The sequence below is a fragment of the Canis aureus genome, chromosome 37 (assembly GCF_053574225.1).
Source record: "Canis aureus isolate CA01 chromosome 37, VMU_Caureus_v.1.0, whole genome shotgun sequence".
Classification (NCBI taxonomy): domain Eukaryota; kingdom Metazoa; phylum Chordata; class Mammalia; order Carnivora; family Canidae; genus Canis; species Canis aureus.
The window spans coordinates 15,032,295-15,057,159 of record NC_135647.1 but is presented as its reverse complement, the minus strand read 5'-3'; the positions used below and the strand labels follow the sequence as shown (position 1 = coordinate 15,057,159).

At 37.4% G+C, this 24,865-nt stretch overlaps 1 protein-coding gene across 5 annotated transcripts in view; it reads left to right on the top strand.

Annotated features, from left to right (window-relative positions):
• Positions 1-24,865, top strand: part of HIVEP1 (HIVEP zinc finger 1) — a 142,699-nt gene that overhangs the window by 55,104 nt on the left and 62,730 nt on the right. For all 5 annotated transcript variants that reach the window (XM_077886090.1, XM_077886088.1, XM_077886089.1 and 2 more), the window contains exon 3: positions 20,571-20,624. In XM_077886090.1, the coding sequence (XP_077742216.1) occupies positions 20,571-20,624 (54 nt within the window). The remainder of the gene's footprint in view (positions 1-20,570; positions 20,625-24,865) is intronic.

Below are 24,865 nucleotides of genomic sequence, written 5' to 3'. Positions count from 1 at the left end.
CACGTCTCCTCATCAGCCTTCTGTGGACCTCAGTTCACTCTTCTATAAAGTGGAGGTCACAAGGGCAGTTCCTTCCTCCTGGGTAGGTTTTCTGTGAGAGTTGAATGGGTGAGTTTTCATAAAGTCCTTAGAACAGTGTCGGGCACCTAGCAAATGTATTTTCGCTATTTTGATAGCTTTTTCCTCAGTAGGGTCTGAAGGAGGATGAGCACTTCCAGGCAGGTGTAAGGGAAGCATTGGGAGGCACATCTCCTGAGGAATACGTGTGAATTTGAAGCAGTGATGGGAGAAGGGCGAGCTGTGTAGTGTGGGCATCCCTAAAAGGCAGTGTTGCCCATTCAAGAGGAGGGTTTTTGTTTTTGCTTTTGTTTTTGTTTTAAGATTTTATTTATTTATTCCCAAGAGACACAGAAACAAAGGCAGAGATATAGGCAGAGGGAAAGGCAGGCTCCATGCAGGGAGCCCGATGGGGGACTCGATCCTGGGACCCCGGATCACGACCTGAGCTGAAGGGTCAACCACTGAGCCACCAAGGTGCCCCCTCAAGAGGAGGGTTTTCAAGAGCAGAGATTCTAATGATGTGTTGGAATAGATAACTTAGGATGTCTCCATTAGCTTTAAGAAACATGTTATATGTTAATTCTGTTTTGCTAGTTTATTTAACATATGGTTTAGGGAATTTAAAAACGAATTAATCTTACTAGCTATCCACAGTAATTACATCATGGTGATCTCTCAGGTGCTACAATATTATAACTGAAAAGCACTATCAATTTTCTTACGTTTAGTTATATTTTAGTGTGTTTTCACCATGATTTGCCAAACTGGGTCTGTATAATGCAGGAGCCTCTAAAGCAAATGACAATAGTTGATAAATGACTAAAAAGCTATTTTTGGCTTGACTAGATTAGATCCATACATATGAAGTTATAAGTCTAATTACTGTTATTTTTGGCCAGAGTCCTTGCAAGTGTGGGAGTTAGCCAAGTACTTCCTTTGTGAAAAAATGACATTTGTTCATTGTTTAAATTGTGATGATTGATTAAAGCCTGTGAGTTGTGTGAGTATGTGTATGTGAGAGTGATTGCATTATAAAGTTTGGATTGGCATTTTTATACCTTGTAAAATTTCTCATAAATACTGATTCAGAATCACTTCCATGTATGAAGGGCCAGTGCTATCATTATCTTATATGAGATGTTATTACTCAATAACAGTGAAGACTAACAGGGAACATAGGCATGTATACATGTAATGGTGTGTGAGTATATTTCAAATAAGGTAATGTGCATAACAACATACATGATACAAACATACACATCATCCATTATACATGTCTACATACACAAATATGCAAAATTGTATGAACAGTTACTTGACCATTCAGGCTCATAGCCTCAAACAATCATTTGAGTTTGTTTTCCTAAAATATAATTTATAATGCAACCAGTGGATTCGTTTGAGGTATTTTGTAAGCGTTACTCATTTCAAAATCAGTTTAGGGAATATCTCCCTTAGTGTGTTGGCCACTAATAAAAAGCTAACTCTTAAGTTCATGGTTGGCCATTCACTCTGTGGATCCCACAAACAACCACCATACGTTTCTTTACTTCTTTACCACTTTGTACTTGTAATGACCTAAATCACTCAGAAGCTAATACATTTCACATTAAAAATTATGGCATACGATATTAGTAACTGGAAATAATTGTGTATATTTTCATCTCTCTCTCTCTGTGAAACTCTGAAAAGTTTGGGAGCTTTTGCCATGCAACTTCTTGAGTGGAAAGCTACTTGACCAGACTAGAGCATTTATTCACTTTATAGCACAGAAAAGTTAATAAGGATTGTTTAAAAGATGTGTAGCTAATCCAAAAATTGGAAATTTCATAAGGTTACTTTTCTTGTGGTTATCAGATTCTTCCCCGCTTGTGTGTAGATTTACACAGTAGAGAATGGTTAGGATTTGTGGCATTTGTTCAATGCCAGTGTCCAGATGATTGGACAGTTGACCCGCCGTTTATGCAGCACTATGCTTCGGACTCAGAGCTGATAAGCACCTGTCTGGTCTCTGACCTCATAGGCTACTGGTTGAGTAAGGAAGTAATTCTTGAAGCAAGCCATTACTCACAGTAAAATGAGCTGACTGCTGTCGTAGGGACAGTGTGGGGTGTTAGGTATTGTAGGAGTACGTATCAGTGGTCCCCAGCTTGATCTTCATAAATGACAAAATATTGTGAGGGTATTTTAGTTTATTTGACTCTGATTCCCCCCCCTTAAAGATGATATCTGTAGTTGATGACTAAAATTGTTAGACTTTGTCTGTTTTCACCTTATTTCTCTCCCCTCTACCACCTACTTATAATTTTTCATATCCTTTTACCTTCTGATTCTTGCTGGTGAGGGAATTACCCTTTGGCAAGGATGCAAATTGGACTATTTTGAGGTGAAAAACAGACATTATCTGACCTCTGAATATTTTGACTAATATGTTGAGTTGAATAAGTTAAAGGGAAGTATAAAGAACAGTGTGTTGTAATAATTACAGCAGTATTACTCCCATTCAGTACATGTTAATATATCCTCAGTTTGGAAGGAGAAAACTGGCATCCATGACTTTGAAAACATGGAATAATCATTTAAGCGAGAATACAGAAACAAAATCTGAGAGCATACGTGTATATTTAATAGGTGAACAGATGTAATACACATAATATATGAATTTTTTAAGTATGTAAGTAAGTACTTATATACTCTTAGAGAATTGAGGCATTCAAGTTTTGTTTTTGATTTGGCTACTCACATGTACATACATCTATCTTTATACATGCATATTATATGTAAATGATCAGATCTTCAATCTGAATAATGCATACACTTAGTTTTTTTTTAAAGATCAACTAGTACAGAAGCAATGTACAATAAAAAATTGTCTTTTCTCCCTTCTCCTGTCCCTGTTCTTTATCCTCATTCTAAGAGGCACTCACACTAATTTCTTTGTTACTTTTCAGAAATGTTTATGCAGACATGACAACATCATTTTTTAAAAACTGAATTATACAATCTATGCTGGTCTGAACCTCTGATGTTTTTTAAAAAATTAGGATTCTCATTCTTTAAAAAGTCATTGCCCAAATCCCTGGAGTTATAAACTAAAATTGAAAGCAAAAGCCATACTAGTAGGAAAGCACCTACTAGTGAGTTGACTACTGATAAAATTTGACTGCACCAAGCCTCCTGCAGGATTTTGGGTTGCCATTTATTCCCAACCATTCATTTGGTCAATGTCTTTGTCAGTTTATTGCTGATATGTTAATTTTCTCACTCATAATGTTATTTACAGAATATGTATTTGAAGAAGTATGAGAGCAAAGTACTTTCAGTTTTCTCTAGTGACTAAACATGCTACAACACAAACTGGAATCCTTTAAAATAAACATGAGGTCTAGATTCTTAATTCCAAATCTGTGTGTCCAGGCTTGACCAGTCAATAGAATTCTATTTATTCTATTTGTGGGATTCAAATTTGGAACTCATGTTCCAAACTCATTATCATGTCTACGTCTAGATTCTTAATTCCAAATCTGTGTGTCCAGGCTTGACCAGTCAATAGAATTCTATTTATTCTATTTGTGGGATTCAAATTTGGAACTCATGTTCCAAACTCATTATCATGTCTACAAATGGACTTCCCATCCCTAATAAACCATTTTTGGTTCTTTATTCATTTGTTCATTTGGTAATTGATCGGTAGATTCCTAAATGCTAGTAGAGCGCTTGCTCTGTCATATATGTACATTGCCAGGTGTGAATAGATGTGTGGATAGATGTGGGGGAAAGTAGGTCATTTGCCTCTATGATGTGTGGTGTGGCTCTATCCGTCACCTACTCAGCAAACCTGAACCTTCTGTGTCATTTGAGACTCTCTGATTACTTTCCTGATATGTTAGCCTTTCACCACATTCTCTTCTCACCCTGCATGTTTACTTTCTGCCACACCACACCTACTCATTGTACCCCACATGCCGTGTACTCATTCCTACTTTCTTCACGTTCTTCCCTCCCAGAAGCTTTTTTCATTTTCCCTAGCATTTACTTGAGCTCACACTCTGCCAGTAGTTAATAGAATGAAATAATTGATTTATTTAAAAAGAGAGGATGCTCTCAGTCTTTCAAAAGATTGCCAAAGCTGATAGTCTGCTTGCTGTGTGAAATGTGTACCAGAAAATAGGTTGGGAACAAACCATCTAATAATCTATTTCAGTTTTGTGGTTTTTAAAAAATAATCATGTCAATCTAGCATTTTAAGACTTGGTGTAAGACAAAATAACTTTAAAGGTATTAAGATTCAGATTTGTATGAGTTCATTACTTCGTGATGACCTTGGGCTTGGGGCATTTGAGATGAGTTAATGTTTTTAATCACATATTTTACTTCTGTGTATGTTATAAACCCTATAATATATTGGTTTTATTTTTTGCTATAATGGTTAGTTTTTCTTAAAGAATTGAAAAAAAGAGAAATACAGTCTTTTTATTTGTACTGTCTCTCTTCCTTCCTCCATATTCTGCAGTTGCACTAGGACATACATATGTGTCCTTCTCTTTGTGTTCATCCACCTTGGGGTTCACTGAGCTGCTTAGATCCATAGATTGATGTTTTAGTCAAATTTGGGAACAATTCATCTATTATTTCTTCAGCTATTATTTCTTCCCCATTTTCTCTCCTCTCTTTTGGGGACATTAGTTACATATATGTTAGATTACTTGATATTGTTCCACTGGGCAATGAGACTATGTTATTTTTCAGTTTTTTCCCTCTCTGCTTCAGTTTGGATAATTCCTTTTGACTTGTCTTCAAGTTCACTAATTTTTTCTGCTGTAGTGTTTGATCTATTCTTAGTACCATCCAGTGAAATTTTTTTTCAGATATTGCAATTTTCTTGGTATTATTTCCACTGTTTTTAGAGTTCTTATATATGTTCTGAAATTCTCCTACAATTGATTCTTTACAAGATTCATCTCTTTTTTTCTGTAATTTTTTTTTGTCATGCGTTAATAGTTTAAATTTCTTTTTTTTTTTTTTTTGTTTTTTTTTAATAGTTTAAATTTCTTATCTGCTAATTATGTCTTTGTCATCTGTAGATCTAATTCTTTTTCCTGGCTTCTCTGTCTGTAGCAATTTCATGATTCATCTTCCTCCTAATGTTCTGTTATATACAGAACAGTGTGGTTGATATGTTATTAGAAGTCTGGATTCTGTCATTTTCATCTGACGACTGTTGAGTTTTGTACTAGCAGATGGTTAAATTACTATCAGATCTTCCAAAACTTGTGGAGGCTTTTTGGAGTAGGTCTCTTTGACTTGCCCCAAGTCCAAGATGTGATGTTAATACTAAGGCATGGCCTTCTGAGATTTCCTTGGAAATACAAGGTATTTGCCTGGATCCTCGAATGTGACAGGACTTGAATTCCAAATTCAGTGTCCCCTGTATTTATACTGCCAGTTGCTGCTGTTACTTTGCTCCATCTTTCAGCCTGCCCTTGGGTTTCTTTCCCTTAGGTTCCTTAAGGTCCATACAAGCAGTTTAAGAGTCAACCAAGGATTTGAGGGGCTTGTTCACAGATTCCAGGCTCTTCTCTTTGAGGCTCCCTCTGGGATTTCCCCCACCCTCGATGACCAGCTGTTGTAGCAGTTCCACAATCTACCTCTGTGCCCTTTGCTCCACCTCTGCTCTTCAGGGACTGGTGATTGCCCCTCAGGAAAGGGCCATTGAAATGTGTATCTTAACATTGTTTGCTTCTTACCCTTCCAAGGTCAAATCCTATCCAGTTTCTATCTGCTTCCTGGTCACTCTCCAGTACCTTCCTTTTTTTTTTTTTTTTGGCTATTTAATACTTCATACATACTTTTATTGTATTGACAGGGGGAATTAGTCTCCTTTAAGCCACTCTGGCATTACCAGACGCCAGAAATCCTAAATGAGTAGATAATAAATTCTTGCTCTCAATGGAAGAGTTTTACAATATTAGTAAGATGATTACTTAAGGAATTAAGAGACTCTGGGAAGCCTCCCAAGTTGGCATGGTGGAGGAATAAGTCCTCGGATCCTTTTGGTTCGTAAGTTTGGTGTCTCAGGTTGACTGGCAGCTGGTGGAAAATTTCACCGGGCCTTACTCTCCCTACACGCTATTGTAAGCAAAAATTAGGTGGGTTATGTGTTGGGCATGTACTATGAGAATTTTGCTTTGTTTCCTTTCTTCCTTTTGCTATTGTGAGGGTATCACTTTTTACTATATATCATCGATACTAATACATTAATACATTTTACTTGATTAATATATTTTCATCTCCACAAGAGCCTGGCCTCCAAAGGGTAGACACTGTATCTAGATCAAAGCTTTGCACAGGGTTAGATCTAAGAAAGAAATGAAATGTACTGTGCTAAACACAATGCCTGATGTACTGAGAACAGTGATTTTTTTTTCTTTCCTGTCTACTCTCTATTCTGTAAAGAGTTGTTAAATATAATAGGACTGGTAAATTAAGAAAAAGAACAGATTATTTGTTACAATTACCTCTTTTTTTCCCCTTTTTTTCATGCGGCTACATAAGAATAGTTTGTACTAGTAAGAGCTACATTGCTAAATTATTTTGGGAAAAATTGAACAACTAAAAAAAATGAAAACATATTTAGTATCACTGTGAAAATATACCTTTGAATGCTCACTTAGAATACAAAAGAATAGGGATCCCTGGGTGGCGCAGCGGTTTGGCGCCTGCCTTTGGCCCAGGGCGCGATCCTGGAGACCCGGGATCGAATCCCACATCGGGCTCCTGGTGCATGGAGCCTGCTTCTCCCTCTGCCTATGTCTCTGCCTCTCTCTCTCTCTCTCTCTGTGACTATCATAAATAAATAAAAATTAAAGAAAAAAGAATGCAAAAGAATGGTAATAGTGTAGATTAGGTCTGTGTCAGAAGTTTTTAACCTGGATTAGGGTCTCTGCAGCCCCTGAGACCATATGCAAAAGAATGTGCATGCTCATGTGCGTGTGTGTATTGTCATAAGGATTTTTTTAAATAGAAACATTTTGAAATTTTGTTTTATTTTTTTAAGTAGCTTTTTTTTAAAAATGAAATTTGAAAAAGTGATGGATCAGTATTGGAGTAAGAGGAAGATATTCCTTAAAAAAAAAAAGACATTGTGTCTATATAGTTCTTATGTCATTTCATTTTTAAGGAGTGTGTGTGTGTGTGTGTGTGTGTGTGTATACACACATGGAAAATAACCTGGAATCTGATGTGCCAACATGCTAACGGTGGTTAATTTGTGTAGTTGGAATATTGTTTTATTCTCGTACCATATATTTTTGTTTACATTTCAGAACTTAAATAAATCCTACAATATTAACTAAAACAGAAAAGACATTAAAAAGTACAATGAAATATATACCTTTCTTATGTGGACACCTTTCCTCAGGGGTGGCTGTAAATACCAGCAGTGTTATATAGAGCCTTCCGTAACATGCACACACATATACACACACACACATGCACACACACACACGGGGGCGCATGTGTGCACACATTCTTTTTATATTCTGACACAAATGGAAGCATACTATATGCATTGTTTTACTCCTTGGGTTTTGTTTTTTGTTTTGTTTTTTTTTTTTAACTTTCTTTCTCATCTTTAAGTTCTTAACCTCCTCCTGCCACATCCAAAGGATTTAAGAGCATTGGATAGCATATTTCTAGAAATCATTTTCTTTTCTTTTTGATATCTTTTTCAGCTTTGGTGTGTACAAACCTGACTCCTAGTGGTAGTTCAGAAATTATTTAATTTCCTGTTGGCTCTGATTATTTCTGGGAGCCATGACCTTTCTTGAATGTCCACTGTATGCTGGGCTTGTGGGTACCTTGCTTCATTTACTTAATACTTATATATCATTTCTTGCTTATGATTATTATTTGAACTATAGTGGTATAACGATACACTAATAATACATTGGTAATCTCTTAGTTTTTTTAAAAAAATTGTGCTTCTTTTGTTTCTTTTTAAACTTTGGAATATGGAACTTTTATTTATTTATTAAAGATTTTGTTTATTTGAGAGACTGTGAGAGAGAAAGAGCACAAGCATGGGAAGGGGCGGAAGAGAGAAAGAGTCAGACTCTTTGCTGAGCAGGGAACCCAACACGGGGCTTGATGCAAGATCCTGGGTTCGTGATCTGAGGCAAAGAAAGATGCTTACTGACTGAGCACCCAGGTGCCCCAAAGTCAGCATTTCTTGAGTGAATAATGCATTTCAGGCAAAATATTCACATGTTAGTTTCTGTCTCTCCTTTTCACAAGAAAATAAAAGATAAAATTCCTTTAAATACAACCATGAGAGGTGGCCATACCTATACATTAGATGAGTGTGTTGGGTCTGCTAAATTTGTGTTAGGAGTACAAGCAAAATCAATCAATCTTGGTTCTGTTTTTCATTAGAATGCAGTTAAGTGCTTAATGTCATACGGTCTAGAGAAGGCTTTTCAGAGTCTCTTTAATACGGCACACATGTCTTGGAATTTATTTTCCTATAGAGTTGAATCTTGCTGAAGGGAAGCTAGCTGTGTATCAACCAGTAGGCCAGGGCTTGAACCATGTAGCCATAACATCCAAGCTTGTGAGCTGGGACATCCATGGGCAGAAAGTGCCAGCACAGTGATGGTAAATCCAGTGGCAGGTAGCTGGGAAGACCACATGTCCTAGCTCTTTGCCAGGTATGTAGTAGAAAACCAAAATAGCAAAGTATTCCTTACCCCAGACTGACATTTTATCCAGTTAGAATTCTAGAAGAAAGGTAGTTATACTTCCTTATCCAGTCTTGTGTCTCTAAATACTTTTTCTACCTGAAGGGGGTTTGCGGTAGTTATTTATTCCATTGCTTTCTTTCTGCCCTCATATTTTTAGTCTTCATCCTTTCCTCCACCCTCTCCTTTCCCCCTACTTCTTAGAGAATATAGATTTATTTGTATTTGTGTAGTAACTGGAGATCACAAGATGGAACCAGTGGAACCAGAAATCTGAAGTATTAAACTATTGTTTACTCCAGCCACAGTACAATTACCACAGTTCCGGGCATACTGTGAGCATTAACTGTTTCCTGATGAGGGAAAGAATGGTGAGTGGGCTTCCAGTGAGAGGTATAAGGAGGATGTCCCAAGAAGAGCCCTCCAGGTATGTAGAAGTGGACAGCTTGCCTTCCCTCAGATACAGTTCAGTATGCTTAGTTTTGCCCTAGATCATAGCAACACTTTGTATTTAAGTCCTCCATTTTGTTTTGTCTGTCTGTCTTTTTCTCTTTTTTTCTTTAAGAGGCCTTTAAAAGGGGGCAGCCCTGGTGGCTCAGGAGTTTAGCGCCACCTTCAGCCCAGGGCCTGATCCTGGAGACCCAGGATCGAGTCCTATGTCAGGCTCCCTGCGTGGAGCCTGCTTCTCCCTCTGCCTATGTCTTTGCCTCTCTCTCTCTCTCTTTCTCTCACTTTCTCTCTCTCTGTCTCGAATAAATAAATAAAATCTTAAAAAAAAAAAGAGGCCTTTAAAAAGTTGTAGGGAAAAATGTGTATTACTTGCTGATGGAGGGTAAGACAGCCAGCCTGAAAAGCCAGAAGAGTTCTTTTTCAGACTTTGAGATCCACCTCTCTTGGTTCTCTCTCAACCATCTCTACATTTACAGGCCTACCCTTGAATTTGGTGTGTGTGTGTGTGTGTGTGTCTGTGTGTACGTGCGTGCATGCACACACACATGAGGGTGCACACATGTATTTATAAGTGCATGAATCCATTCCCGGGTTAGTGACTCAAGTTCAGTGGAACCTGGCATTTAGCCTTTCAGGATAAGAACACTCTGTCTTCCTAATCCTTTCTCTCCCTGTCAGAGTTACCATGACTACCTGCTCCCATTCACGACATCAGAAATCATCAACTGGGAAGAGGAAACCAATGTTGTCATACTCTAATAATAATAATATCTGACCCAAAAGGGGCCAAGTATTTTAATGCAGTTATTAGAAAACTACATTAATCCATGTCAATTTTTGGCATCTTTACACAGGAGCTTATTATGTTTAAATACTTTTTGTATTTTCAAACATACATTTTTCAGTTGGAAACTTATTTTTTAGTTTAGGACTCATATTGGTAATGAATAGTAGATCTATCTGTGATATAATGCTTATGTAATGCTTATTAATGCTTATTAATACATATGCTTTGGCTTTGCATTGTAGCAATAGACTTGAACATCTGTAGCCATGAAGTACACATGGAGCTTTCCTTCCTCGTCTTCCATGGAATTCACCAAAGGCAGCAGCAGCCCCTCTCATGAGGCGGATGATGTCACTGCCCCATCCCTGTTACTTGATGAAAAGCTGCTCCGAGGAGCCAGCCGATAAGATTTTTTCCCGTGACTACTTGGGTTTTACACAATTTTAAATCTTGACCTGATAGTATCTATAATTTAGAGAACATTGATTTTCAGGTTTGGCTGCATATTGGAATCACCTGGGAATCTTAGTACTGACTTGACTGATACGGGGTGCAGCCTTCATACCCAGATTTTTAAATGATTCTGGTAATAAATGAGCACAGGTGGACTCCTGGTGTCTTAGGTGACTTATAAGAGAGGACAAGGCAGGAGCTAGAAGGATGGCAATAAGGGATGTGGCCTTGGGCCACATTGCTTTGGCATCCATCTGAAGAAGGAGCTTTTCTTCAAACTTAATCTCCTTGGCTGGACTGCTCATGGGTTCTGAAAGTGTGTGAGGTTTCAGGAAGGAGACTTGGGGAGTTTGCTTTGTTTTTTCACTTCTTAGGCAATGTACACTCAATTATGAAAACCAGGGGTCTTCCCATCTCCCCGTAGGGGTAAAAACGTATAATTATCCCACTATTAAAAGTGTATTTTGCACCTGGTGGCCTAACAGAGTTCTTGGCTCTGCTGAGGAAGACTAAGGGACTGTCTGCAAAGTGAAACTGGGTGATGTGTTATTAAGAGACAAAAAAGTAATTTAAAAGCTTTAGAATGGTTCAGTGGTAACATTGTGTCTGTGTACGTTTTGTTACATCCATGGTCAGCTTTGATATCAAGATGATTTTCTTACAGAAGAAACATTGCATTGAATCTATCCATATTTTTAAAAGCATGATGGAGCTTTTACTTTCCTCTTTGAACGGTTTTAAATTTTTCTCCGTGTCACAATGGAAGCATGCTTTCTGAGAAGGATAAATGAACAATTTTGCAAAATATATAAAGTTATATTTTTACATACACCTGAAAGTGTAACTTTTACCTGCCGCCACACTCTGGATCTTTTTCAGACCCATGAACCCCTTGTCAGAAATTGATCATGGGGGCACCTGGGTGGCTCAATGGAGAGCGTCTGCCTTTGGCTCAGGGCATGATCCCAGGGCCCTGGGATTGAGTCCCGCATCGGGATCCCCACAGGGAGCCTGCTTCTCCCTCTGCCTGTGTCTCTGCCTCTCTCTGTGTGTCTCTTGTGAGTTAATAAACAAAATCTTAAAAAAAAAAAAAAAAGAAAAAGAAAAAAATCGATCATAACCTCTAGCCAGGCTTGTTTGTGGGCCCCAAACTCCCAGTCACTGTCCCCTACCCCTCAGTTTGTCCGTCTCTTTTCTCAGTTCCTTCCTCGCCACTGCCCACTGAACCACTACCCATCTTGTGTATCTGGCTGAGCGAATGGCCCATCCTCTAGCAGCTTCGTCTCCCTGAATTCTTTGTCCTTCCCCCTGGAAAAGTGCAGATTTGGCATTCCTTCTCCCTTTCTTTGTGCAGGTTGCCAGACTTTGCTGAGATAAAGGGCACTGCTGTGTGCACCAGAGTATCCGGTGTCCGAGGGTCTCCACGTCACAGATCCCTTGTCGCTGTTCATCAGTGCTTTCACGTGTCCTTAAAATCCTTCAGCTCTTCCATTCCTGTCAGTAATCTGTCTCACCTTAGCCAGCCTTGAAGACCCCTTACGGAAACACTTGAGCTCCTCTTTCTTTGCAGACCACCTCGCCTCTCATCTCAGTAAAATCGAGGCCCTTGGATGTGCATTTCCTCAACCTCAGCCTTCTCATCAGTAGACTTTTCACCTGACGTAATGTCTCTGAAAAACACACCAAACGACCTTCCCTTGGTCCTGCATTTCTCAATGCCTCCCCAGTTCCCTCTCTCCTTCTCCACTGAGGGTTTGGAAAGACAGTTCTGCTCTGTTCTCCTCGCTGCCTCCCTCCTGTCTCTGTCCCAGGCCTGTGCGTCAGCCTCCCCACTGGGAGCTTGGCGACACCTCACCAGGATCCTGAGGGCCACCCAGGGGAAGCTTTTCCAGCCTGTACCCATTGTATCATCGACTGGACAGTGAATACTGTCCTCCTGACCTCTGAGGCCAAAATTATTTCTGGGTCTCCTCATTTTTTTTTCAACCATTCCTTTTTTTTTTTCTTTGCCTCTTTCTTGCGTTTTCTTTACCTCCTCCTTAACAGTTGGGGCTGCCTCTCATCCCACTAGTGGTTCTTAACTGGAGAGTAGGCGGCCCATTAAAACCCTCTGTCGGGACGCCTGGGAAGCGCAGTGGTTGAGCCTCTGCCTTCAGCTAAGGGTGTGATCCCAGCCGCATGGGGCTCCCCACAGGGAGCCTGCTTCTCTCTCAGCCTGTGTCTCTGCCTCTCTCTGTGTGTCTCTCATGAATAAATAAATAAAATCCTAAGTAAATAAATAAAAATCTTCAAAAAAAAAAAACAAAACCCTTGTCAGAGCTTTTAGATCAGTGTAACCTGGGGCCAGTATTGCTTCAGGAGGACCTCCTTCCAGAAACCTGGACTGTGATGCTTTTATAATACTCGGTCATATGGAAGTGCCATAATTATTTCTCAAGTAGTCACTCAACAGATATTTATTGAACACCTTCTAGGTGCTGTAGATGATTTTCTTTTTCTAGTATGACAAGCACTGTGATGAATGGCCTTTACCCCACTCCTCTTATGGTCTCAGTCTAGATTTCCAGTGCTTTAATCACTGTATTAAGGATGCTGTGGTTTTCAAAGATCTTAATACCTATGGCCAAGTCACTTCATAGAATAGCTTGTTTTTGCTTCCACCAACCCCGTGGTATGCTTTCAACTGTTAGACATGTAAGAAGGTAGTTTCCAAATCCTGTTTCATTAGACCTACTCTCTTCCAGATCTGTTCCCAAGCTGCTTTGAGCTCCTGACACACCCTCTGTTTTTGTTTGCGTTTCCAACCTCCTCATGCTCCCCTCCCTGAACACCCTCATCACACCGTTCCACCATGTGGAAGAATGGCTGGTTGACTCCTGTAAGTTCCTGCATGTGGGATCACTCATCTCTCTGTATCCTTACACATAGGAGCTAATAAATATATTCTGAACTGAATGAACCCTGTTTAATGTTTTGGATATCTCAGTGGGTATCGTCTGGGTAGCTCAGTGGTTGAGCATCTGCCTTTGGCTCACATTGTAATCCCAGGGTCCTGGGATTGAGTCCTATGTCAGACACCCCTTAGGGAGCCTGCTTCTCCCTCTGCCTGTGTCTCTGCCTCTCTCTGTGTGTCATAAATAAATAAATAAATAAATAAATAAATAAATAAATAAATAATCTTTTAAAAAATAAAAAAGAAAGGATCCCATAAAACCTGGCAGTAATGTATGCTGCTTTGGAGGTGAGGGCACCATGCTAGGGATGCAGATCCGAGGTGAGGGTCCTGGTCAGGGATGGCTTCCTCAAGAAAGTCATAACATGATTAGTGGCCAATTTTGTTTTCAGGTGTTCATTAGAATAATGCTCAGTTAATACAGTGAAGTCTACCCTGTTTCTTTTTATTGTTGAGGATTTTTTTGTTTATTGTTTTCTGTTTTGTTCTTACATTAACAATAGATGTGATTTAATCATGTCCATTCTGGACATTATTTAAATTCCCTTTCCCTCCTCTCTTGTACTATTGTTGTTAACAAATTAGAACAACAGCACCTCCTAATATTGAAATACTTTTGCATACTTACTTTACATCCTACTTGGATGTGGTTTTCCAAACTTTGAATATACTTCTTTAAAAATTTTTTGTATTTATTTTTTTATGTTTTAGGTAATCTAAATGCCCAAGATCAAAAGCCACATGCTTCACTGAATGAGCCAGCCAGGTGCTTCTGTACTTCTTGATATAGATTGTTGGATCAGTACTCACACATGGGACTTACCTGTGGTATTGATTTTTTTGCCCCTTTAGCCATATTTTGATATCAGGGTCATACCAGCTTTATAAAATGACATAGAACAGCTTTTATGTTATCCTGTACTCTGAAACAGTGTAGGAAATGCTTTACTCTTCAGAATCTGAAAGAATTTAATAACAAAACCATTTAGGCCTGGAACCTGTAAAAAACAAAACAAAACAAAACAAAATTAATTCTAAGGGTACCTGGGTGGTTCAGTCAGTTGAGCATCTGACTCTTGATTTTGGCTCAGGTCATGGTCTCAAGGTTATGAGATTGAGCCCCGCATTGAGCTCTGGTCTGAGCTCAAAGTCTGCTTGGGATTCTCTCTCTCCCTCTCCCTCTGCCCCCACCCTCCCGTCTCTCTCTCTCAAAAAAATAAAAAAGGTAATTCTGGGTTATTCTTTGGTCAGTTTCTCAGCTGCATCCATCGTGGTTATTCCCATGGAGATTTCCTCTTCCTGGATCAGCTTGAGTAATACTGTTTCCTGGAAACTTTTTACTAATTAATCTCAGTTTTCAAATTCCTTGGGACAGAGATGAATTTCTGATTTTGTTTTCTTTACCCTACTTACTTCAGGCAGTATTTTCCGATTTGAAATATCCCCAGTCTGGATTATCATTTTCAGCTTTATTGTACAGTGTCATCTTCTTAGAAGACATAAGTTCAGAGGTACGAGGATGTATGACCAGGCTTACTTAGCTGAGTTAGTAGCGAACCCCAGGAGAATTTTCATTTAAAAGAGCATGTATAAATGGTTCTGGGTATTGGATGCATTTTTAACATTACGTCATTGTCATATATTTAGTCCTACTGAAATAGCTCTAGCAGTTAACAGTAAGAGTAAGGAGCTTGTACTGACGGGTAATGAGGGGATGTAGGAGTTATGCTTATTTCGTAGTAAAAATAGTACAGTCCCATATGGTGATCCTTTTTCAATCAGATGGTATCTCTTTCAGTAAATAGAGGTGCCTTTTACAGTTCATTAGGAGCTACTTCATAACATTTTACTCTTCCCTGCCCTGTTGGTGCTTTTAGGGCCAAGTGAAGAGGGAGAGTCCGTGGTGGTAGAGCAGGGGTTACAGGTGCCTAACCGAAAAGCAGGAGAGAAGGGTATGCTAGTAAAATTAAGGTGGGAAGCACTTGCCATTGATCGAATGGAGTAATAAATAGTTGATTCAAGGGTTTTCAATGTACCCATATGGCTTCCCAAATGTCGCAATCATTTGTAATGTTAAAGAGGATAAAAGGCTGGTTTTTTAAGCGGAACCACCTCTGTGTGCAGGTATACCTATCCCTCTTTTTCAGAACGACCCAGTGCTCCTCCAAGTCTCAGCAGGTTAGGGTCAGCATTTACCTGGTCAGTAAATCCCCCAGGTCCCTCTCATTGTCACTGGGGCGCGTGATCATGAGCTGTGTCGCTACAGAGAGACAGGGTTCCACATGCAGGGTTTGGTGGTGGCACAAAGAAGGGAGTGACAGGCTGTGAATGAGGGTGTGAAGAGAAGATTTCTTGGGGGAGTCGAATCTGGAAAGGATGCCACCAGGAGAAGGGACGGGGTGGGATGTGATGGAGCCTGCCTGTAGGTGGGGCTGAAGCCAGAAAGAAAGCCTAGAGCGGTGCTGGGAGTGAGGCGGAGGAGGACCTTGTTAGCTGCACAGTAGAACCTCCCACCTTGTGTTTACCTTTAAATTGATATTAAAATGATTGTGTAAAGATATAAGAATTGGGGCACCTGGTGGCTCAGGGGTTGAGCATCTGCCTTTGGCTCAGGTCGTGATCCCATGGTCCTGGGATCGAGTCCTGCATCAGGCTCCCTGCATGGAGCCTGCTTCTCCCTCTGCCTGTTTCTCTGCCTCTCTCTGTGTCCCTCATGAGTAAATACAAAAATTCCTTAAAAAAAATAATAAAATAAAAGATAAAAGAATCTGTGAGCCCCTCTTGGAAAGCCATTCTGGGTCTTTTGTTTTTTTTTTTAATTAGAATTAATTAATTTTATGTAAATTCAATTAATTAGTATATAGTGTATTATTACTTTCAGAGGTAGAGTGCAGTGATTCATCAATCTTAACACAGCACCCAGTGCTCATTTCATCACCCAGTCACCCCATCTCGCTACCTGCCTCCCCTCCAGTGACCCTCAGTTTGTTTCCTGTGATGGAGTCTCTTATGGTTTGTCTCCCTCTCTGATTTCGTCTTGTTTTATTTTTTCCCCACTCAGCTACCATGTTTTGTTTTGGTTTTTTTTTTGTTTTGTTTTCCTATCTCTAGTTCTTCCTATTGTACATGACATGGAGGAGACATTCAGCACAATAAAAACACAGCTTTTGTTGAATCAAATCTTAAGGGCTTCATGGGTTGGTCCCCAAAGCTAGTGTCTTGCATCCTGAGGCTCCTGGGGGACTGGTGCCGAGAGAGGCACCCACCCTTCACCATAGGGTGTAAATGGTCAAAGAGCAGGAACTTACCATGAACGTGCATTTAAAGAGTGCTTTATTATTGCAAATTATTTGTTTTTAATCATTCAGTCTTCTTCCCTGTGCCCTAAAAGAGAGGTGGTTTCTTAAGGGCTCTAGGAGTTGGTTTTGGTTTTGGTTTTTGTTCAGTCGTTTCTGATTATATTTCACAAGTAAAGAGACTTTTTTCTTTAATTATTTATGGATGATAGAAATAAAATATTTTTTAATTTTTTCTTGTACAAACAAAAGTTTTTAAATATGTAAGGCATTATACATGATTGTTCATAGTCTTCACCATTAACAAACAGCTTCTGTGCTTTATTGGAGGAGAAAATCTATAAAAAAGTTGTAAATTTTTAATAGTTGCAGAGCCAAAATATGACTTAGATGATTAGTACCCCCTGCCCTCTCCTGGCCTGTTACTCTTTCAACCATGGGCCCCAGTGGATCTCAGAAAAGATTATGGATCCATTCATGTAGTCGGGACCTCTTTTGGGTGACAGCTCCTCCAAGTACATTTATTAAAAATGGAATTAATTAGAATTGCATCTTCAATACAGTAAGAACTCATTACATAAGAATGCGTGACTCTAGATTTACCAACATGGTGTGAGTATTCATTTGGTGAGCATATCTATTTTTATTCTTAAACAACAGCAATGAGAAACTACAATTTGTTTCTGAATGTGTACTTCTCTGTGAGGTTGTTACCTCAGATGGCAGTGACACTGGGGAGGTGGCTCCGAGTCTGAGATCCCATCCTAACTGCACCCTCAACCCCCCAAGTCAAGGCTTATAATAATGAGATCATATATTTGTTGGCAAGTATTATCCTTGGTTAAAGGGAAAGGATAAAAAAAAAAAAAAGTAAAAGAGATGTGTAGGGAACTGCTTATATCAGGTGAGGAATCCAGCAGTAGGACATAAAATCAGTGTAGCTGGTTGGGCAAGGTAGCATTTTTCATTTTTAATAGGAAAAGATAGAGGATGGAGTGTGGGTAAGTTTGTTCCTGAATTATGTATACACATAATAGTACACATGTGTAATTGGTTGGAATGTAAGAATATATTTATTGCCTGGAGTCATAGTAAAAAAAGTGATAAATATTGCTTTAAATATCAGTGAATTGTCTTGTATGATCCAATTAAGAGCATACAATGTATGACTACTTTCTCTGGCTTTTGGAGTGTCTCTGAAACATCCTGATCAACCAGGAGAATCATAAAGCAGAGGTTAAATATAAACAAGACTTTTCTAAAACTTGAAGCAAAAGCTTTGAAAATTGGCTTTTAGAAGCTCTCTCCATGAAAATTGTATTTACCTATTGAACTGCAGCTTTAGGTAAAAGCATTTAAGTAGATGCTTATCCCTAACATAGTAGATGTCCTACATCTGCTGATTTATGCACATTATTATCAAGAGAAAAAGGCAACTTAATTGAAAATTTAACACAAAGAGTAGTGTTTTGTGATCCCATGTAACTTGAGGTCATTTTTGTAAGAATTTGTTATGTTAACATGCAAACAGAAGGTGACCAAACCTCCATATACTGAATAGCAGCTGTTCCTTAAATACATGTTAGATTTTGAGTTTTTGTTGCTTTGAGTCACAATTGATTCTATTAATAAACAGTTGTTTTATTATATAATCCCAAATATGTGTGCATAAACTCTTAAACTTAGCCATTACTACTATGAATATATATAATATATACATACATATTATTTATGGTTAAGTTTGGATGAACTGCTGACATAGAAATAACAGTGTTTTTTCCTTTTTATGTTTCTCAAGGACTGTATATTTAAATTATACAATTTGTTTCCTTACATTTTTGAAGGTCTCCAGTGTACTTAGTATATTTTATTTTTTAAAAAGTGGCCCTTTGGGCATCCCTTGGTGGCTCAGTGGATTAGCACCTGCCTTTGGCCCAGGGCGCGATCCTGGAGTCCTGGGATCGAGTCCCGCGTCGGGCTCCCGGCATGGAGCCTGCTTCTCCCTCTGCCTGTGTCTCTGCCTCTCTCTCTCTCTCTCTCTCTCTCTCTCTATGTCTATCATAAATAAATAAAATAAATCTTAAAAAAAAAAAGTGGCCCTTGCCCTTTTGTTATTTATGTTAACATAGATTTCATCCATGCATTTTGTATTTTTCTCTTCGAAGCAAAATTATTGCTGAGGCAGGATCCACTTTCTACATTTAATAAGAGGGTTGGTTTTTTTGTTTTGTTTTGGGTTTTTTGTTTTTTGTTTTTTGTTTTTTGTTTTTTTTTTTAGGAGGGCTTCCGATTTCACTTGTCATCTCATGACAAGTAACTAAAATTTATAAATAAGAAAAATTCTGTTATTTCTACAGGTTACTCTTCATACATCTCATTCTGGATCCAATGATTAGCATCAAATAAATAGGACATTACTGTGGGGATACATTTGTCAGGATAAAAATTTAGTTATTTCAACCAACACTGATAGTGTCTAATATTTCAAACTAGCTTGTCTCTTTTATCTTGCTGCTTCCACTCTGCCTTTATTTTATAGACTGGGTGGATCAATATGCAATTTAAAAGAAGTTTGATCAGTAAATTGAAGGTTCTCCACGTTTCTGGCTTTCCCGGCAAGATTGATGGGAGAAGCAGCAGATGGACCAGAGTTCAAAGGGCCTGTGGTGGGGTCTGCCTCTTTTATTTGTTTGGAAAAAAGATGCATTTTGGAAGATCATCTGCGGCCAGTGGTGGTACAGTTAGCCTTGGAGACCATTTTTAGGGACTCATGGTGGATGCCCAAAGGCATAAATGGCTCAAGTACCAATATTTTGAAAAGCTTTTAAATGATACTTCCATGGACTAACTAAAATATTATATAATTACTGGTTCTGTATTCATTTCAGTACAAAATAGTGCCCTGGGAATTTTGTAACTTCTACCATTATCATGAGCACTTAGACTCCTGTGTTAAACTTGGAATTGGTTATTGTCACGATCATCAAATAAGTATATCCTTAAAAAGTTAAAATTAATTGTTACCTAAAGTGGAACACGTGCTATTTATTTATTTACTCAAAACCCGGTGGTGCTCAGAGCCTCAGATCTAAGACCTGTTGGCTTAGAACCCACACTGGCTACCTCTGCTGTCCATCCCTCCCAACCCTCCCTGGGGCAGCCGTCCCAGCGTCTTGTTAGTTATTACCTCCAGGTTGCACTTGATCCTTCAAAACTGGTTCATATTTAGCAGTTCTGTGGTCATTACTTTGATAGAGTATCTCTTTAATGCAGTATGCTACCCTCACACTTCTTAAATAACTATCATGTTACCAAAGGTTGGCAAGACAGATGGCTATGAAGCTACTCTTCGGTTCCTCATTTCATTTATTTCCTGGTTCTTCCATGTTTGGCATAGGGCTCAGGCCATCTATGAACTTTGATTAGACTTGTTCCTAAGCTAGTGGGCATTTGTTGTATATCTCTAATAAAATCCTTGTTGGGCATTTTTATGTCTTCATGATGGAGGATTTATTTTTAGATACTTTTATTAGGTTCCTAAACATTTTTAAACTATAGTTCACTGTTTCAAATGTACTAATTATTTGCATTTTGGAAACATTGACTAATTGGAATTGGTCCTTATAACCAAGACATGAATGAAATAAATTCAGTTTTAAAATAAGGGAATATATCATTATTTTGAGTTTACACATATGTGTTTCATAAATAATTCATTCAATAAATATTTACTACAATGTATCAGACACCATGTGCTAAGTAGTATGTTTGTTTTATGGTATTCTTGTTTGTATATGATGAATTGATTTGTAAAACTTCTTTGTTTTTCTTAGACAAAATTGAAGAAGCACAAAAAGAACTTAATGGGGCAGAAGTATCAAAAAAAGGTAAATTACATTCAGCCACAATATATATTCTTATATATGTATTCTTAACAGTGATTCTTCTATAGATACCTTATAATTGCAGCCTTACTAAATCTACCAATGTAAACATAACATAAAATTAAAAATCACCTCAGACTAATTGATACTTAAAAGTATATGGCTTTTGCTTTGTGAAATGCTTTAGCTACACCCATATTCTGAAATGGTTTCCCACATATTTATTGCTGGTAGGATATAAAAAATTGTTGCAGCTATTTGAAAGTCCTGTTTTTGAGACCATCCCATAGCAATAAAAATACAAATGTAATGACTAATGATGGCTGTGTTTACATATATATGTGTATTCTTGTGATGCAATATTTTTTTGTAATGACAAAAGCTCAAGACAAAATAATATGAATGCTAGTCAGTGGGAGAACAGTTGAGTGAATTAATATATTCATATTTTGGGATATACTATGTATCTTTTTAAAAAATGTTAATAATTTCAGTTGATTTATTGCTGAATGAGGAAAGTGAAATTGCATTGTAGCTTATAAAATATCTCAATTTTTTTGTTTAATCAAATGACAGAGGCATACACACACATATGTGTATTCATATGCATTCTCGTACATATGATTATACAGGTTTGGACAAAGTTTGCAAGGACTGTGCACAAATATGTTTATAATGGTGGAAGAAAGGCTGAGGAAGATTAACTTTTATTTATATGGCTTTGTATTTTTTATTATCATGGTTATAATTTTGTATAGAAAATGAAGCTTAAAGGCAAGAATTGGTTGTCATCATAGAAAACATACTGGTTACTTTTCCATGTAACATGAAAAAACACATTCACTATAAAATAGCCAGTGCAGAGGGGGAGACAGTGTGAGGTAGATAGTGTTCCAACACTTATGTGTTAATGAGAAAAATTGATTAAAAGGACATAATTAAAGCTCCCTTTGTAGCATTTATATTTCATGATTTATTATGTCTTTGTCCTAATTATGTCTTCTAATTAGAGTGGACTATTTTGACAGAGTAATTTAGTCATGTAGAATTCCAATTGGAAGTCCTTTGGAAACAAAAATCTAGTTAGGCTCCTAGCGAGGTATCTTTTATAGAAATATATCTGACTATCCAGGTTCTCCAGGCCTTGAGTCAACCTATGAACCTCCAAAATGATTTGGTTTTGATCTGAATGGTTAGGTTGTGTGATGTGCAACAGCCCTGAAGTGTCTCTCTTCTTTGTTTTTTTTTTCCTCCCATCCCTTTCTTCCATGCAATCTGGAAAGGCCATAACAAATAGGCTCCTTTAAAGACATTCTTGCAGAAAAGTCTAGAAAGAACAGAGAAGTCACTGTAGCCATGCTGTCCCTCTCAGTGGTTGACTAAAGATCCCTTCCCCCATCACTGTAGACATAAAGCATTTAAGACATGCAGGCTCTAAGAGATCTTTTACATCTAGTAATGGTTTAGAGCTGCTTCAAGTAGAAAAATAAATGTGTGCTTGTTTTCCTTTTCCTTCTTTTTCATTTCAGCAGCAGAGAGTTTTAAGAACAGTGAACTAAATGCCTGATAGGAAGGAGGAAATGGAACAAAGGTTCTAGAAAAAGAAATTGGATAATGAGGTTCAGAATAATCTAGTGGGCTACATTTGGCAGGCTGCATTTATTTAAGACCTAGGATGAATACCAAGTGAGCATTGTTCTGTGCAATTCACTGCCTCGAATTACTACTCAGCTTTCATTTTTACATACACATTCTGGGCAAATTAAAAATAAGATAACTTTTCCCTCAAATATAATTAAGGAATAATATCAGTTTGTCTTTAACAATATAAGGTAAAATTTTTTGAGTAATAAAAGTGTTGAGATTTCTCAAACTTTGCTTACTGAGCTGCCTGTTTTATTAAAGGAAATTCATTTCTTCCTTTGATATACTTTAAAAATTTGTTTATTATTTTTATGAAGATGACTCATGTAGGACAGATCACTTTTTCATTATTTGTTCAAGATGCTTTTGGTTTATTCCCCTTGAAAGTTTGACTTATTCTCTTCTACATCTGGCTATTTTCTACAATGCTCACGGTTCTAAGGCTCTATCTCCCTTGAAGATACTATAGTCCTTAACTTAATCTGTGGTCTTTTCCCCTCTTCCTTTATTTTTAACATTAGGACAAATAACTAATTTATCTTCGGAAGCATCTACATTAATGCAGGCCCTTAAAAAAATAAACCTTGCTCGTTGATAGATCTTTATTGTTTCTAACATTTTAAGAAAGGATTAATCTGCTTAATATGGTGGCAAAGAAAGTGACTTGGCCCATTACACACCAATAAAATAAAGAAGGACACTAAATTATGTTAATGTATTTCTTTTATTCTTTCTCTCTGCTTATGAATGAAAATTAGATGACTGATTTATTTTGATTTTAATCAATTTGTGGATAAACAGAACATGTAACATTCACATAATTCTCCTTCACATCATTATATTCCCCTTACAGTATCTTTACTTGTTCTTAACATCCATTGTATTTGACACTATTCCTAAAATTATTGCACAGGATTTAGATAAAATAAATAATGAATGTCATAGATGTGGGGATGGAGTATGTTATAAAATAAACTGGAAAGAAATAAACAATTTCTCAGGAGAGCTTTCATGTTCTATTTTTGTATAAGTTTTAATTTAATAGTTTGTCTAAAATGTTTGTCATACAATATTTGATATCTATAGATTAATGTATTAATGTAGTGAATTATAAAGCATAAAAATAACATGGTGATTTTTGATTTCACTACCCAGTATAAGTAAGAGCTGGCGCATTGTCAGTACTGTTGCATCAATCTGCATGCTAGGCTGTCTCCTCCTGCTGTCTGCTCTGTGGACGCACTTACTGTCCTCAAGTTTGCGTTCATTGTGTTAATGCTTCATAAAAGTAATTACACTTTTTAGTTTTGCCAGAGTTTGAGCTTTAAAAATAAAATTATGTTGTATAATTTTAACAGCTCTTTCACTGAGCATTGTTTCTAAAATGTATACATGTTATTGAATGTAGCTATTTTCATTGCTGTAATAGTATTTTATTATGTGAAACAATATGTTCCTCCATTTTCTTGTTGATGGATTTGAGTTATTGCTACCTTTTTGTTGTCACCAACAGGGGAGCTATGAATATTCTCATTTCCTAGTGCACATGTGTGAGTTTTCCAGGGTATATAAGAGGGAGTATAATGGTATCTAAGAATTCATTTTGTGCTTGGAATTGTCAGCCCTTTTATTTTTTCTAGTTGGATGGGTAAAAGGTAGTATTTTCTCCTGCTCTCAACTTATTTTTCCCTAATTAATAAGAATGTTAAACATGTCTTCATTTGTATTCCACCATCTTGAAATGCTTGTTAGTATCTCCAATGCATTTTAAAACTCTTTGGTTTTTTTCCTTCATGTATTTTGAATAAGAATCCTTTATTCATGTTACCTGCTTTAGTTTCAGGCTTAATTTTTTACTTTCTTTAAAGTACACTTTAGTAAGCAGAAGCTCTTAATTTTAATATTATCAAACTACTAGGCTATTTCTTTTATGATTAGAATTTTGTTTGAGGGATTTTTAAAATTTTTTGCTTGTCTTATATTCTTCTCTACCACAAGGTCACACATATTTTTTTTCCTCTATTTTTCCTCTTAAAAAAAAAAATCCATCTGGAGTTTTTTGGTTTTTTTTTTTTTTAAATAACGGTGTCAGGATTTCAGTTTTAGTTTGTGTCTCCCCCACCCTCCCCCCAGTTGGTAACCATTTGTCCCTGAACATTTATTGAGTGGATTTCCCTTTACTCTCTGTTTCATAATAATTTTCCTTGCATGTATGGGTTTGTTCCTTGGCTCTCTGTTCTGTTCTGTTTATATATCCGTAGGTTAATATCACAATGTATTAATTACTTCACTTTATGTTTTAATATAAAGTAGAGTAGGGCAAATTCCTAAAGTGTTTTTGCTATTTCTAGGTTTTGCTCATACATTTAAATTTTAAAATCAGCTTTAAAAGAACGTGTGGGGACTTTGGGATTGCATTGAATTTGGGGGAAACTGTTGTCACAATTTTCAGGCTTTCTATCTATAAAAATAGCATATTTTTGATACATGTGTTGTCTTTAACCTCTTATAATTTTTTCTATATGGATCTGTATTTCTTTTATTGAATTTATTTGCTGGAATAAATTCAATATATTTTGCTGATTTCATTTATTTTGTGT